Source organism: Liolophura sinensis, chromosome 6 (genome assembly GCF_032854445.1).
Source record: "Liolophura sinensis isolate JHLJ2023 chromosome 6, CUHK_Ljap_v2, whole genome shotgun sequence".
Classification (NCBI taxonomy): Eukaryota; Metazoa; Mollusca; class Polyplacophora; order Chitonida; family Chitonidae; genus Liolophura; species Liolophura sinensis.
The window spans coordinates 20,235,894-20,253,823 of NC_088300.1; the positions used below are offsets into that span (position 1 = coordinate 20,235,894).

The 17,930-nt window shown below is 37.3% G+C and overlaps 1 protein-coding gene across 1 annotated transcript; it reads right to left on the reverse strand.

The window, feature by feature from the left end:
- Positions 1-2,836: 2,836 nt before the first annotated feature.
- On the reverse strand, positions 2,837-17,611 carry LOC135466444 (probable tubulin polyglutamylase ttll-15). The gene is made up of 15 exons (XM_064743917.1): positions 17,417-17,611; positions 14,868-15,122; positions 12,854-13,015; positions 11,995-12,114; positions 11,384-11,459; positions 10,994-11,063; positions 10,420-10,503; positions 9,840-9,924; positions 8,949-9,027; positions 8,596-8,707; positions 7,491-7,557; positions 6,703-6,830; positions 6,259-6,355; positions 5,778-5,891; positions 2,837-4,227 (listed from the first exon to the last, which is right to left on the reverse strand). Exons 1-15 carry the CDS (start codon positions 17,441-17,443, stop codon positions 4,096-4,098), a joined length of 1,608 nt encoding a protein of 535 aa, XP_064599987.1. The 5' UTR covers positions 17,444-17,611; the 3' UTR covers positions 2,837-4,095.
- Positions 17,612-17,930: the final 319 nt, after the last annotated feature.

Below are 17,930 nucleotides of genomic sequence, written 5' to 3' on the forward strand. Positions count from 1 at the left end.
TAGCCCGTTGGCACAGGAGATAATGAAGGAGCACATACTGCCATTGATGGTAATCTGGCTGAATTCTCATTTTGCCAGGGAAAAGTATGTGTGAATGTTGTGATTTAGAGAAATATGCTGACTTCCTCTCAGGCTGTACGTAGGAAGATCTGGCAGCAACCTGCAGATGGTCGTGGGTTCCCTCGGGTCTCTGTCTGGTTTCTCCCACTATTATGCTGGCTGCCACTGTATAAGTAAAATATTCCAGAGTACGGTGCAAAAACCAATTAAATAAATAAATACAATTCTGTTAGCCACAGAATGGGCACATTTGTTGATGTTGATGGTTGATGTGAGCAACCTGTCCAGGGAAACTGAATGATAAGAGCAAAATACATACACACGGAGATGTGACCTCATAACTGTTGACAGGTTCTGGATGAATATAGACTGTACATATACTGCCTACAATCTAAGTGCTAAAAACAAACTAACCCAAATCCTCATTCATTTTACCAAGTTTTGTTTATTAAAATGGTTAACATCAACACAATATAGCATTTAACTCATCCAAAAATTGTGCTTTCCAGACAAAGTTCAAAGCATGTATCAAAAATCGCTAGTGTAAGGTTCAGAACTTTTTTCATTAAAAGGCAACTTGTTAAGATCTTTTCCTAAAACTACACAATGCAAGAGTCCCATTCTGCAAATTTCTGGTCTAGTTCAGGGTGCTCCAGGATGGCTTCCTCTGTACAAAAGGAATTATTACACATATACATGAAGTTGTGAACTCACTGGGTCATTAGCTGTGTAGTAGCTGTAAATACCAGCAACCCCTATACATGCAGGTGATAAAAGATTTCCACATACTGTTTCTTTCTTTATATCTTATCACAAAACAGTTCACAATATCACAGAAATGTTTTTTGATGAAATGCACCAAGGTTACACAACTATATCCTCTTTACAATCTTGAGGAAGGCACCAGTATGGAGTATATACACATAAAGGTCATCAGCTAACAACTGAGGGTTTTTGGCTGATAATTTACCTACACCAGTTATTAGATTGAGTGATCTTCATCTTATAACTACTCCAGTGAATACTCCAATATAAGGCTGCAAGCCAACCTGAGATGGCCTTCGGTCACCCCCTCCCCACCCTGAGACAATCGCCTTTATTTCACAGGTATGTTGAACATAGCACCATATGTAGATCTCACATCACAAAACATTTTTTTGATATAAAATACATTCAGTCACTCACTTCACATTATTATGATTATTATTATGACCGGTATTATGAAGCACTGGTGATTTAAACTTTCATGTAAAAACATCCAATCCTGATGTTAACTTAGAGGCACTATCTACAAACGCTGATGTCCAATAGCAATGGCATTGACAATGAGAGCAATAATGTAATGTTTCATACAAATCCTTTTACCGTCTTTTGGAAATATTCTCAGGCTGACATTTCACCCGCGTGGTTACCTTATTTATTCACACGTGTATATTAAACTCATATACATTTTATGTCCTAGCCTCTTTCTGTCCAATAACGCGGACAACACCCTGGATAATGGTGAAAATATGACAGGTCAGGAAAGAAACTATGCAGGACCGATCCGAAACTAAGACAGGGTTGAAATCAAATGAAACCCCTGCACCCCAGGAGGTATGAACATTATTGCTCAATGTTACGACAAGGATGGAGTTAAACCTCAGAGGAGGCCTCAGAGGTAACAACAAAAAGAAATAAGTCTGGTCTTGGGTAAATCATGTAATCATATAACAAGTCAGGAAAACTGAAGCCTATCAATCTATTACACTAGAGTATTACAGTGAACCTCACAAGGCTAGGGGAGCCAATATGTATTGTCTCAGTGTTTTTGTAGACTATTTAATGCAGTTATCTTGACATGTGGTATTGTATAAGTTACATAGTCTGGAAAATATATAATAAAAACACAACAATCTAGTTTAAAACAATACATGCTTGAATGTATAGGATCCTTGAGTGTATAGACATGAATCCTTTACATGGAGATTCCTAAAAGTCTATATACAGAGTACCTACAATCTTGATCTTTACACAGTTTTGTACTAGCGTGCATTCTTAACTGTACAGTTGATTGACACTTGCAACGTGGAAACAGTGAATCTGAACTGTTTTCTTTAGATAAAATACTCATGCACACACTTATCTGCCATACATGTTTTCAATACAATGTATATTAACACACCGTAAACACATGGTAAATATACCATTGACACACTTTTGATTGAAGTACATAAAAAACAAAAAACAAATGTATGTTTTATCTACTTTATAACATAGTGTTTATCTATTATAGTGTATTGATCCAGTACATGTCAACAAAGTAATGTTGTTGTTTTACCTCACAATTTCAAAATTTTATTTTTATGAAATCCAAAATTTTCATTTCAGAACCACAACAGAAACTGCTGGTCTGTTTTGATATTAAATGGATATATCCTTTGATACATGCAACAACATACATAAAACATTATATAAAATTTGTTTTATCTGAATATCATACACAGCATTGTACTTGAGCAAGACAGAGTGCAAACATCACTGCAAACATCACTGCAAACATCACTGCAACCTTTTAAATACCACGGTTTCTAGACAAGTTAAACCCACTGGGCTGAACTTTACTGAATGCACATATAAAAGTAATAGTTTGCAATCAGAGATGAACAAAAGAGTAAAGTACATGATCAGTGATTCAGAACAACATGTGTAAAAAGACAAATACATGAACTAGGCAAAACACAACATAAGACAAGATGAATGCAACAAACAAGAATTACAAAATAAATATCAACATGTTTCTTCAATAAATACTTCTGTGTACAAAATGTAAATCACACAATCAGGGAAACAGGTTTATGGCTAAAGCCACTGAAGTAATTTCTACCATAAAGATATCCATGTACAACTGTATTAAAAATGTTTCAAAAAGTTGGCAAATGATGAACACAAAATATAAAAAAGAAACAGGGATGTTAACTTTTCATACTTTCACACACAATCATGATACTGTAAATCTCTGAAGTGAGCTTCCATAGTTGTTTTGTCATAATCTATAACACATAAGCAGTACCATTGGTCTTTCCCACTTTCAAAGAGAATGTCTTTAAGTATGTAAAAAATATAATTCTTACACAAAATATATGAAAACATATAATCATGTTATGTCTCTCTCAGAAACTATTTAGGTGTCTTTAATATGCAATTGGAAATAAATCACAACAACCTACATGTAGGAATGTTGTTTGTATGCATTTAAACGAGGCACTGTGAATTACTGGACATATCTTTCATATTTCAGGCAATAGCTGACGCTGATGATGCTGAGGAAAATCCTATTCATACGCTTCAGTTGAATATGACAGATCCAAAATCACAGGTAGATACAATACGCCTGCGGTGTCTTAACTCTCAGTGAAAGTTCAGACTACACACAATACTTTCATGTATGTAAGGGTTGTATGCATACCTTTAATACATGCTACTTCAGATCAACAACCACACAGTAATTCTAACATGTATATATGTATGTGACACTTAGTGGACGGTTGCATGTATCGCCTTAATACAGTAAGCTTCTTCAGATCAACAACCACACAGTAATTCTAACATGTATACATGTATGTGACACTTAGTGGACGGTTGCATGTATCACCTTAATACATGTAAGCTTCTTCAGATCAACAACCACACAGTAATTCTTACATGTATACATGTATGTGACACTTAGTGGATGGTTGCATGTATCGCCTTAATACATGTAAGCTTCTTCAGATCAATGACCACACATTATGTTACATGTACATGTGGCACTTACTAGGGGGTTGTATGTACCCTTTCCATTATGCTTTCTTGGTATCCACAACAATACTGGTCATGTGGCACATATTGGACAGCTATTTGTATCCCCTCATTTTGCTTTCCCATGTCATTGACCACAGAATATTTCCTGTATGTGGCACGTACTGGAGAGCTATTTGTATCACCTGAGTATACCTCCAAAGTCATCCACGAGAGAACACATGACATGGTGTTGATCTGGACATCCTCGTCCCCTCAAGAGCACCACTTAACATCAGCCTGACACTTGCCTATAAACCACATGACCATCAGTCTATTCCGCGGACTCAACTTGGTCATGTGCTCGTTAAGCCAGGATTTGTGCCACTTAAGCGCCTCAGCCTGACTCTGAAAGTAAAGAACAGGACGTGTCTCAGTCTCAGAACTCGATTCACACTGATATCAAACAATGAATGAATACCAGTCATAAGTTTATATCTTGATACAATGCTCAACTACATGTACAACATCAAACTCATATTTTAAAGTACCTGCCTCTGGCAGCACCAGTAATCAAAGCTGTCTATTTAACAGCTTCTGCATGAAAGCCACAAACCCACACTGTCTGTGTTTCATCAATCTTACCATAGGAAAGGAGTACCCACTCACAGCCTCCTTTATCTGTTTACCTACAGAATCATCATGTGCATTACCAGAAGCACTGGAAATAACTGTTCACAGCATTCCCGACTAACATAAGTGCTCAAAACAACATGCTATAGTTGTCCCTGTTCAGGTATACACATATACTTGTGCACCACAGCCTCCAGATTTCTGCTGATGTACAGAGCCACTGATTCTATTACCATAAGCATGGGCAACACCTGTCTACAGCTTTCCTCAACTGTCTACATATAAACCCACAGTATATCCCCATTGCATATAGTACCATAGCTCTGGGACCATTGTGCATTTTACCATATGCTCTGGGAATGCCCATCCACATCTTCCAATGTTCACATATGAACACATCATGCATTTTACCATATACTCTGGGAACATCAACCCACATCTTCCAATTTTCACATATGATCACATTGTGCATTTTTACCATATGCTCTGGGAACACCCACACACCGTCATCTTCCAATGTTCACATATAAACCTCTTTGTGTATATTACCACGGGCTCTGGGAACACCCACCCACCCACATCTTCCAATGTTCCCATGTAAACCCATTGTGCATTTTTACCATATGCTCTGGGAGCACCAACCCTCATCTTTCAATGTTCACATATAAACACATCGTGCATTTTACCATATGGTCTGGGAACATCCACCCACCCACATCTTCCAATGCTCACATATAAACCTCTTTGTGTATATTACCACAGGCTCTGGAAACACCCACCCACCCACATCTTCCAATGTTCATATATAAACCAATTGTGCATTATTACCGTATGCTCTGGGAACACCCACCTATATCTTCCAATGTTCACGTATAAACCTTACTGTGTATATTACAAAAGGTTCTGGGAACACCCACCCACAAATTCCAATGTTCACATATAAACCCATTGTGTATATTACCACAGGCTCTGGGAACACCCACCTACAAATTCCAATGTTCACATATAAACCCATTGTGTATATTACCACAGGCTCTGGGAACACCCACCTACAAATTCCAATGTTCACATATAAACCCCTTGTGCACATCGCCACAGACTCTGGAAACGCCCGCTCACAGTTTCCAATGTTTACATATTGACCTCCCTCTGTATATTACCATAGGCTCTGGTAACACCCACTGACAGTGTCCAGCATTTTACATGTAAACTTCACCCACCCATAGTTTCCAATGTTCATAGATAAACCCACTGTATACCATATGTTCTGGGAACACCCGGCCACAGCTTCCAATGTTCACATATAAACCCACTGTGTATATTACCATGGGTTCTGGGAAGACGCGCTCACAACTTCCTCTATTCAGGTGCTCCAGATAGGCATCCTTCAGGGTTAGGCGCTCCTCTTCCCCCATACAGTGGCTACACAGCTTGCACACCTGAGAAATCACATGAGCAAACAGGGTTATATCACTTCAGACACAAGGTCAGTTACGTAGAGAATGTGTTAATACTCTCAGATATATAACCTAAATCACGTTCATAACAGTACCACTTGGTAAAAACACCAATGACCAAACAGAGGTAATGGTTTCTTTTAAGTAACTGTGTAACAATTTGCTGGTGACTGAGGAAAATGCTGAGGTAATACCAGGTGTATCAAAGTGATAACTGAAATATTTCTAGGGCCGGCAAGAAATCTTGGCTCCTGGACTGACTCATGATAAACCTTGAGAAGCAAAGATGTATTTGAACACACTGGTTATTTTTATGAAAAAAGTTACAGGTAAACGCTAGTTTTTGTACCTCACTGTTACACTGCTCACACTTGTCACCTGCACAGAGCTCAGGGAATGTCATGATGTCCTTGTCAGCTGCCAGCATGTCAGCCTCATTGTCAGAACTGAAAGGAAAGTGGCAAGAACAGGTAACCACAAGTAAAAAACTAGGCAATGTGACAAGCTAATAAGAGAAAGGTATGTCCACGTTTACATGTATATGTAACAAAGATTTACTGAGAACAGCTCAGAAGTCAGTCTTACCACCATCTTCAGTTTACCAAGACAGCAAAGCCTTAATTAAAATAAAAAACCTCTCAAATTGGTATATCACACTAATTTAACTCAAATCACAAATATACAATCACATATATTTGAAGATACTTTGATGCTGCAGGATGATAGTATTACTACTGTAATAGTTCAGTGTATCTTACTGTCTTTCTCCGTGACAAGTTAATCCCATACTAACCTCTGGTCCAGATTACTGGTGGTTTTCCTGCCAATGCCCACCAGACCTAACATGTTGTATATCACATGCTCGTACAGGATCCTGTTTGGAGGAAAATGACCCGAGGACAAGTTTGGCGACATGTTCACCTGTTATCCAAAACAACAACAACATAGTCTTAGTACTCTCTGCACAACTGTGTATGGACAACCCTGTCTTAATGAGAGTATTAAACAAAACTGCAGGCTTCAAAGGGCCCTGAAAGACACCTTAGTTGTACAGTGAAGATTAGTTCACACTTCAGAAGTCTGGAGTCTTATAATAATCTCTCATTATAACTCATTACATAAAATGCCCTCAGTGTTATGTCAACAGTGAATGTTACATGTTCCAAGAATGGCAGCAAGTCAACTAATATCCAGTCTAACAAAGGTCAGTGGATTACTCCAGGACACATCGTTTCCCTCAACCCATAACCTGAGATTTGTCATATACTTCAGTCAAAAAAAAACAAAAAACACTGATCAAATAAACACATTTAGAGCCAATAAATTTCTATATCACAGCACACATCATTGCAGACTATATATTTCTTCACATTAGAAAGAATCCTCAATCAGCTTTCTTAGTTTTAACAGTGCTTAACCCTCAAGAAAATAGGAACAGAAAATTTGGAATGACACAATTTCCACATTCTTCACTACATGTATGTTTACACTGCTATCATATGAAGGCAGGCATAAATGTCAGAACAAGCTAATAAATCAGGAGTATATAGCCAAATGTTATGTGTAGGTGTATAAGCTTACCTCCATCAAGTACACATTCAGCTCTTCATCCAACACAAAGTCAAACCTCACCATTTCAAAGAAATATCTACAACAACAACGTACCGCTTTGATCAGACGCACACTTACACTTGGGACACTATTGAATGAATGATAATGGCTGTACGCCACATTGGCAATATTTCAGCCATATTGTGGCGAAGGACACTATTTTTTTTTTTTTTTTTTGATTGGTGTTTTACGCCGTACTCAAGAATATTTCACTTATACAACGGCGGCCAGCATTATGGTGGGTGGAAACCGGGCAGAGCCCGGGGGAAACCCACGACCATCCGCAGGTTGCTGGCAGACCTTCCCACGTACGGCCGGAGAGGAAGCCAGCATAAGCTGGTCTTGAACTCACAGCGACCGCATTGGTGAGAGGCTTCTGGGTCACTACGCTGCGCTAGTGCGCTAACCGACTGAGCCACGGAGGCCCCAAGGACACTATTGAACATGTACATGTATGTATACAGACCCTAAAGTACACACATGTAATCATGACATGAATCAAAGCATTGGCATTATCAGCCTACAACGGGAGCTAATGCACCATTACACAGGCAAGTGATTGGGCTGTTGCTCATTTAAATGGTATAAATCTCTATAACAATGCCTTGCCAATAAAACTAAATGTGTGAGAGTTAATATATAGCATTACCCTGTTTCTTCTAAAATTTGGGACACCTAATCTGCTCATTTTAGCCAATATACATGTAATTCTAGCAGGGATATTTAGTTTCTTTTTCTCACATGTTTAGACCATCAAATGAACGACATAATCATGCATGTATCTTTACTTTTTCAAAAGGCTGGTACAAAAATGTGACATTTTACTTTCAACGCTACTAACACCTGTCCCAAATTTTAGAAGAATTACGATATGTGCGCAACACGTCAAAAACAGATCTTCAAATCAGATTGTTTTCAAATTATGAGTCTATGAGTTTGGATAGCATTAAAGTTCATTACTCGGGACCGTGAATTTAAAGAAATGATGTAAAAGTGCTTAAAAAATGAAGATATCATACAAAAACTGATGCATATATTTACTATCACCTGTACTCATGTCTCAAAACAAACTGACCTGCTTGACCTAAATTTTGACTTCATGGAGTTCGCCATCAGTTGCTCCTTCTCCAGGTAGACTTGACGAATACAGCTCTTCAGGTCACTCCACAGCTTGTCCACATCTTTGCCTATCGCATGAAAATATTCAACATTCAATCACGGATTGTCCTCAAATCTTTACATCTGCATTCATGGCATTGGGGGGAAAAATGTCATCATGTGGTATGGGAAAATCAAGTCTGCTGCCACAATGTAATAAGTCAAAAACTGTGTCTCACTGTCACTAAGGCTCATATTTTTTTAAAAATTATGAAATTTCAAAATACAATTTTATTTTTATAACAAAATGCTCCGAAAAAGAAAACTTACCTTGGGAGCGAAGATAAGCATTGAAAGATTCCTTAAACCTGAAGTTTCTTTCATCAAAGAACTTTTTCAATGACGGCATCTGGAATGTAATAAGAGTAAAATACTAGTCATCGGGAGTTATGGAAGTCAATCATCTGTAACTACTTTTAGCTTGCAGTGCGTACAGAAAAACAAATGAACCCTACACTACGTATCGTACAGTCGCATATGTACATCCCTATTGACTGCATAAAGACAAGTATATGAAAAGGTATATTATATGAAATGCATGTAGATTTTTTCAGATAAACTCAAGTGGTATTATTGACTACAATATCATGTACTGGGACACTTCTGGCATGTTTCACTGTTCACTAGAAGATACATGTATTTATTTATTACCTTATACCTGATTGGTGTTTTGCGCCAGACTCTAGAATATTTAACGCATACAAGAGCGGCCAGCATTATGGTAGGAGGAAACCGAGCAGAGCCCTGGGAGAAACCCACGACCATCCTCAGGTTGCTCACAGCCTTAACTAGAATATAGTGTTAGAAATAACTGAAATGTATCATATGCAAAAAAGAGCAGTTTCCAGGGTGTGTGTGTGTGACCCTGAGCATGGTTACCCTCTGCTGTCACACACAATTCCTCAAGTTTCATGTCATTTATGCGACACATGGACTCATGCACAGGTTCCAGTCAATGACAGAAAAACAAACCCACAAACTGAGAACTGAGTTGAATCCTGGGAAATGATCAAAGTCTGCAAAGCCGTGAAGGCAGAAATTGCCATGTGCTGCTGTTGGTAAGTGTGACATGTTTGGTGCATGCGTACTGATGAACACAAGAATAAATCATCTGGCTTATTAAAAAAACAGGTTTATGCTGGGTGTAGTTTTAGTGCTTACCTGCCACATGGGAGTGTAATCATCGCCCACCACGTACTTATCCACATCTTTCGGGTCAAATGGGTAGTAGTCATGTGGACAAAACCTGCAATATTCACAGCACATCCTAATTCTTCAACCTTTTCAATCATCACCAGGACCAATATTTTGAAACATTCTGAGAGAACTACATGTATGGTGTGCAGACAAATAATATGCACAGTTTTATGAGGCTGACATCTTTAGTGACACAAACAAATCAGTTATGGTGTCATTTTCATACAAAAATTGTATGCATAATTTCCAATCAAAAAGTGCCTTACAGGTTGAAAGGGTTGAAAATTTACAGTAAGTATACTTTTATATTTAATATAAATATTACTAACTACTGAAAATGAAAACAGGTACCTAATGATTTCAAAGACTTTCTACTGAATTATTATGTGTTTATTTCACATTTCAAGAACATCAATTTTGAAACATAGTGAGAATTTCCACCTATAAGCATATTAAAAAAGTAAGCAGAGAGACCAATGAGAAAGTGCAAACACAGACGTGACAGCCAAGTGGAGTTCATTCTTTTTAAATAAGCAAAACATACCTGAAGAGAGCATCTCCATCAACGATATAGACCCTAAGAGGGTTTAGCGATGTCATGATGGTATAGATACCTATGTCAAACTTCCTGTAACATCAAATGATTAACATCTAAAACAGTTATGACCGCATAGATATTCTCTAACCTGAATGATCTACTAAATGAGCTTTTAAACCAGGTGGGATCTGGCCCTTTGTAAAGTGTCAAGATGAGTTACCTGCATCAAATGGTTTTTAAAACATATAATCATGTTTATTTAGGATATAGGTTCATTTATAAGGTAAACATGTGACAAGGTCATTCTTAAAATATAAAATCCTTCGATGGCAGCAACCTGACTCAGCACAAGTAAAGTCAGTTCAATGGAAATTTTTAACAATTACCAGTTTGAGAGCTACATGGCATAGTAGGTACAGATGAGGAATTAAACATACCTGTTTATGAGATAATCTCACTCAAATCAGTACATTCAATAACCACAGTCTCATTTTGACTAGGAAACCACACAAATTTTACCTATTCCCCCAAGAAGGTTGTACAGGATTAACATGTTGGGTAAATGTACAGCCACACTTACCTGCCATCAATAAGGAAAGGCTTAGACACATATTCCTGCACAAAGGTGTCTGTAGCCTCAAGGTCTAGTTCTGGTGAAAGATAGAAAACAGGGCAAAGATTAACACACTTACACAAATATATTACTCACACTACGAACAAAATGATTGCCTATGAAAACTAGGAAATGTAAGTTTCTTTTTTCTACTCACCACACATATACATATAGCTGCATTTGTGTAAGAAAAGCAATATTATGGACAGGAAAAAATGTACAGGAAATGTAAGCAGAAAACAATAGACACATTCTGTTAACTTATGGATGACTGGTCAGTTGAACATTTAAGGTAGATTTACATTCTTCCTAATATCGTTCAACTGTACATTTAATATAATGATGTTATACATGTACCTTTGGTGGTCTTGATGCGAATTCCTCTATGATTATTGCTTTTCTGAACCCACATTTTGTCGGGGTGCTTCTTTATCTATTTATAAGAATGGCAACATCTCATATAAAAGTAGTTCTTTATCACACCTATCAATTCTTAACAATTTGGAAAAAAAAGACACAACTCAGTTTATAATTTTCAAGAATGTGTTAAAAAAAAAATACCAACAGTAATTATGAGTGTATGAATCTTCTTAACAGGGATGAAACAAAGGTAAGTACCCAAATTCCCCAAACATTTCGCATATGAAAGAGCAACTTTCAGTGCAATTTATGTACATTTTAAATTTGATATTGGAGACAAAACTACATTGACCGGATTGGTAAGTTTCATGGCTTCACAAAAAGTATAGTTTTGACAGAATAATGCCTTCAGAATATGATGGCTGAATAAAAGCCTTGCAAACATGCGAAAAGGTTGAAGAATGACAGTAAGTTAAGTTTGAACAGCAGCTTCAATGTAAGATACACAAACACTACATAACTCCAAACTTTATCACATGGACCTTCTGCTGAATTCACAAAACAAAGGAATCCTACACACGTATATTAATGGTGAGTGCTATGCTTACATATGTTAGCAGCTTGTTTTTATCTGAAGGCATCTTGAATGCTGTAGGGATGAAGTCTATTTGGGACACGGCTAAGCTCGCCTTCATAGTGATGAAACCTGAGCCAGGGAAATGGTTCACCTGTAAACACAGTAATCAATAATATTTGCTTACTTAATACTAGATTAGCGCTCCATTGAGACTGTCAAGAATGTTTTAGCTATATGAAGGCATACGGTTTTATATCTTTGTTTAGTTGGCCAGTATTATGGCCGTATTGCGAAGACACCATACACTATGTCCCACCCAGTCATATTATACTGACCAGCACTTACATTAAATGACAGAAGTGCAATGAAACTTTTCCTGTTCAAGTTATATGCACTGTACATTTCACACATAAGAATAGAATTCCAATAATGTTTCAAACTGGCGAAAAAAAATAGAATTTCTGTGACAATCAAATTTATTATAGCACTCGAGCCACTCTTGAAAATTAATCCAGAAAGTCAGTAAACATCCAAAATCTGTCAGATCTCATAGACAGTAGAACGCTTATAGAAAAATTAAACCTAAATTATGCAGTATATTCAAACTCTGACCCAAATCATCCAGTACCATTGCATAAGTATTGAAAGTTTTCATATCACAGGTGCAAACTGACACAGGTGTCACTGTTTCACACCCTCAAAAATACTGTTACGGCACACTAAACTTAACTGGAATCAGCCTGCAGAGCTTGAAAGATTACTGACAGGTTGTCTGAAGAATTAGTGTTTAAGCTTTCCTGGCTCTCACAACTACATATGTCTTAGGCTGAAAACCCATCACTATCATGCAGCCACCATGCTGCCTGCAGAACAGATCAAGTACAATTTACCTTCTGATGAGCTCGCAAATTGTTGAGACGTGAGGCCAGCTTGGTGAAGGGATAATCATGTGACCAGAGCACGTCCCAGTCAGACGCAGACCTTCCGCGACGAATCACATAGCCGAGTCTCTCAAACACATTGTACACATGCTGGAGGTAACCAGAGTTCAGCTGCAGTCAAGCAAACAGAATTATAAGTCCTATAGTCATGTTGGCACCAGAGTGATGAAATGTGACAGCCTGATTAAAACAAACAAGTAATAAACACGAAAAGTGAAACTGAGATGAATAAATGTTACTTGATGATCATAAATATGTTCAATATACAAAAAATGAAGAACAAATTATGTTTAATCTGATGAAAAATGACAGGTGAAGTGTACACATATTTTCCAGCATGTTCATGTATACATGTATGTAAAATGTAGACTGGAACATGTCAAGTGAAACTCCTGCACATCAGAGTAATATATAATACATAAAACATACATGTACAGGATGTATTAATAGTCACTGCACTACCTGATTCTTCCAAGTTTTGGGACACCATGTTCCAGGATCACAAAGCGATCTAAGACTAAAAATTTCAAATCACTTTAAATTTTTTATTTCTTATGTAACCAGGTCAAAATTTTGCTTGACAACAGTAAATATAGGGTAAGTTACAGTAAAATAAACCTCACCTAAAATAGCAGAAAGAAACATACCAACTTTAATGATTGAAATGTTGACTTAAGTCTAAGATTTGTTTATGATCCTGGGCCCTGGTCTGCTCTTTTTAGCCTACGTACATGTAATTGTAGTAGGAATATTTAATTCTTTTCGCATAGTTAGTCCATCTAAGGAACAAAATATGCATATCTTTACTTTTCTAAAGTAATGGGAGAAAAATGTACATATAATTCTTTCCTTTCAGCACTACTAATATCTGTCCTGAAAATTAGAAACATTAGGGTACTCAATACAGGTAAATAAGATTATCTTATCTTTACTTTATAGATTTATCTCATTGCTTCTGTACACCATACTCAAGGTTTGATCACTTACATGTACATGTATGTAATGGCTGTCTGATGGGGAAACCAGATCTCATATTTACATATTTACATAATGTGCACAACCCATTAGAATATTTAAACAACAATGCCTTTATTTACCTCTACTCCAACAAAAAGTTTCAGACATAATTTATTCAAATACTTGATGGATTACTTTTTATACAGTGCTTACAAGTACACACAATAACCAGGCTTGTAATACAACAAAAGTATGCAGTGGCAATAACACTGCATAGATCATGGTATAATCCTATAAAACTCAATGAATCACTTTTCTCGTAACATTCAGTGGAAATTGTGCTATCTAACATGTACATGTAAGTACAACACTATAAGATGATCCATAATGTTTCAATAAAAGTTTCCCTAAAATTTCAACAAACAAATTTTAATTTCGATCAACCTGTATACAGACCTTATTACCTAGCTTCATTAGATGAGCATGAATAGTCCACAGGAAAAAACACATATTTATATACAAACAGATAATGACGTGTTCAAATTTCTTAACATGCCTTTATTTTACAAACAGGTTTGACAGCATGCTTATTGAATTTATTTTCTCAAAACCATATTAATCAAGATTCAACTTTTAATCAATTATCCTTAATTTAGAATCATAGACATCGACAGGCCAATGAAATATATCAATCATAAATCAAATTTAAATTCATGTAAAAGTGAACACTTAAAGGCATATTGACTTTACAACATACTTTTTAACAAAATGAGAGCTAATCTAGTGGTTAAACAGCTCAACAACCAAATATACATGAAATGTGTACTGTACAGGTACATACAGTAATGATGGACTGGGACCACAGAGTAATTTTAGCGCTTTGTTCATCTCAAATAACAAGATATATAAATTATGCTGTTCACTACCTACAACAAAGAAATGTAATAAAATTGAAGAGTGCAAATCATCTTAAATATAAAATTTCTTTAGTGTACATGTCTCTTACCTTGTTCCCACTAACCCAGACAACAGGTTGCCTCACCCCTGATACGCCCTTCCCGGACACACCCTCCACAACCGCGATGTCCGCAGTATAGCGTCCACTGTGGATCTCCTGTATCTTCCTCATCTCATAGATATTGACCAGAGTGACCAGTACTCCCACCACTAATATGGCCATCACCACATACACCAGGTTGGTGGGAGCGCGCACGCGCCGTGCCCGCTTAGTCGACTCATTAAACTTGGATAGCAACATTTCCTGGAAAAATCAAAACACATATAGCAAAATTGGCTTCGTTTTTCCCTGCCCACTGAAGACTTATAATATTACCACTACATACGTATAATCCAGATCAAAGTGTTCTTATCATTTAGAAAGTGGTTTAATATCTTATTTAGGAAATACACCATCTAGCTACTATAGAGAATATAGTTTTACAATCTACATGTAGATGTACAGAGAAGACTGAAATTTGGCAAGAACATCATTTACACCCGTCACCCTTCAAGAACGATGGTCTTGAATATATGAGTGTCTCACAATACATGTACATGTAGACCTGCCAACCATTCTAGTCCTAGAAGTGCACAGCCGGAAGAGGACTGATCGAGTAGGCCTCAGTTTGATGGCTTTAACTAACTGGTTACTAGAATGTGTCTAATTATTTAAACACTTGCTGGTCAGTGGTAATGAGCTTTAATTACTCTTGACCATATGTCAATATCAAACTTGTGCAAGTCTTCAGCACATAACAACAGACTGACTCAGCAAGCATTATACATGCAACTGTAACCAATAACTATTGATTTTCCTTACAGACTAACAAGGCAGCCTACCTGACTGCGAGTCCCTTTGCACATAACCTAATCAGCCAAGGTAAATTAAAATGTAAAAAAATCATCCACTAAACCCTAAAATATTTATAATACATGTATAAGACATCCTCCAGAGTGTAGTGCATTTTATCATTGAATAGGCTTTGATATTCAACATGCATCTATGCCTGGGTACCCCCACATGTATACACCTTAACTACCTTTTAGTCTTTACAAGTTATAATTCAACTAACACTGTACATGTAAATATATCCATAATAATATATAATAATCTGCAACATTTATTAGTTTGTTTTAACAAGCTCTATATTTTAGCCTTTACAAGTTAAAATTCAACTAATACTGAACATACAGATATATCCATAATAATATATAGTAATGTGCAACATTTATTTGTTTGTATTAACAAGGTCTGTGAGAAGTCAGAACTATAATACAATATAAGCCATATCGTATAGGTCTACCTTGTTAAAATCCTCAGCTTATAATGTTAAATTCGTACTCAACCCAGATTCAAATATCAATGTTTTCAATAAACTATAAGATACCAACATAATAAGTTAAACCCAAAACATACATACATGTAACAAAGGCAATCAGCCTTACCCCTAGTTCATGATCACAAAGGCCTGTGTACAAAAGGGCACTGGAGTCTGTCGGGGCTACCTGCAACCCTACCTGGATGGTAGTCCCATGCAATATGACAGTCACTGTGAGTGAGTGAGTGCTTGGGGTTTATCGTCGTACTTAACAATTTTCCAGTCATATGACGACGAAGGAGTCCTTATGGTGTATGTAGGTGTAATGTGCCTCCTTGTTGCAGGATGGCTTTCCAACGCTCTTTTATCTAGTGCTGCTTCACTGAGACGATTTACCGAAGGCAAGTAAGCCGCCCCGCCCGGGCCATTATACTGATACGGGTCAACCAGTCGCTGTACTATCCCCTTAATGCTGAATGCCAAGCAAGGAAGCTACAACTTCCCCTTTTTAAGGCCTAGGTGTGACCCGACCGAGGATTGACCCTGGATCTACCGGACAGTCACCGTGTGTTATAGTTCTAACTTGTCATGTTCTATAGGGCTACCTGCAAGGCTGCTAAACAGTCCAGATAAAGGTTTGTTTGCATAGAAATGCAGTTCACTACAAACCACTGTGTATTGATTTTAGAAACATATAAATACATAAAATGATAATGGAATTAATTGTCAATGACGTCTTATATGAATAATATTTTGATCAATCTAGTTTTAAGCTAAATCTGTATATCTGGTATTTCACCTGGTAACAATTAAGGACGGCAAGGAGAATACATCTGCAGTTGTATTTTGCAACTGTTTTAGTGGATATGCTTATAATTAAATTATAAACCATACCACATGTATGTGCGGTACTATGTGGCACATGCTGACACTGCTGTTTTGCTGATGTATTTTGCTTTCCTGTGAATCACATGTAGGTCTACTCAGACAGTCACAGAGTCAGACTACTTATGCTGCAGTCCATCTAGATGGAAAAACTAAAAAGTAACCACTTTTCATGTCAAACGATCCACTGCTATTCGTCGGCCATAGGCATATAGGCCGGCAGTAACATATAGTGCAACCAGCAGTCTGTAAGTAACAGTGCTAACACAGCTAGTATAAGTATATATCTCTCTCAGGAAGTTATGAATCAACAATCTTACCATCCTGGACACACGCTGTCATCAGTTATTACCTTAGTCTGACTTTCCTGATGAATCATGCAAGTTCGTACTCCAACGTCTTCACGGACTGTCACTACATTACATGACACGTGTACGTGCTCGCTTCATGTTTTCATGAGACTTCTTTTCCACAGAACTACAGATCATGATGACTTGGCAAAGCTCATAAGACAACACCTCCCTGTGAACTCGTCATGCCTCACGGATCCTCATCAAAGATGTTATAAAGTTGACACCTTTCAGTCACTTGCCCAACAGCGCCCTCTGCGAGTTGGCCGGATTGTCTTCCCTTAATCGCATTCGCTCACAAATACCGAACTGCAACCACTGATACGCCATAGAACAGTGTTAAGTTTTCTATTAAAATCATTTTAGGAAAACTTAATTAGCCCACGGATTGATATGAATGTGTGAATTCTCTTTCTTTTAATAACATGTCATCTATATTGAGCTCGTGGTCTCAGCCAGAATGGATTTCATTGAAGTCACCATCTCTACACATGAATATTGTGAACATCCATGTAT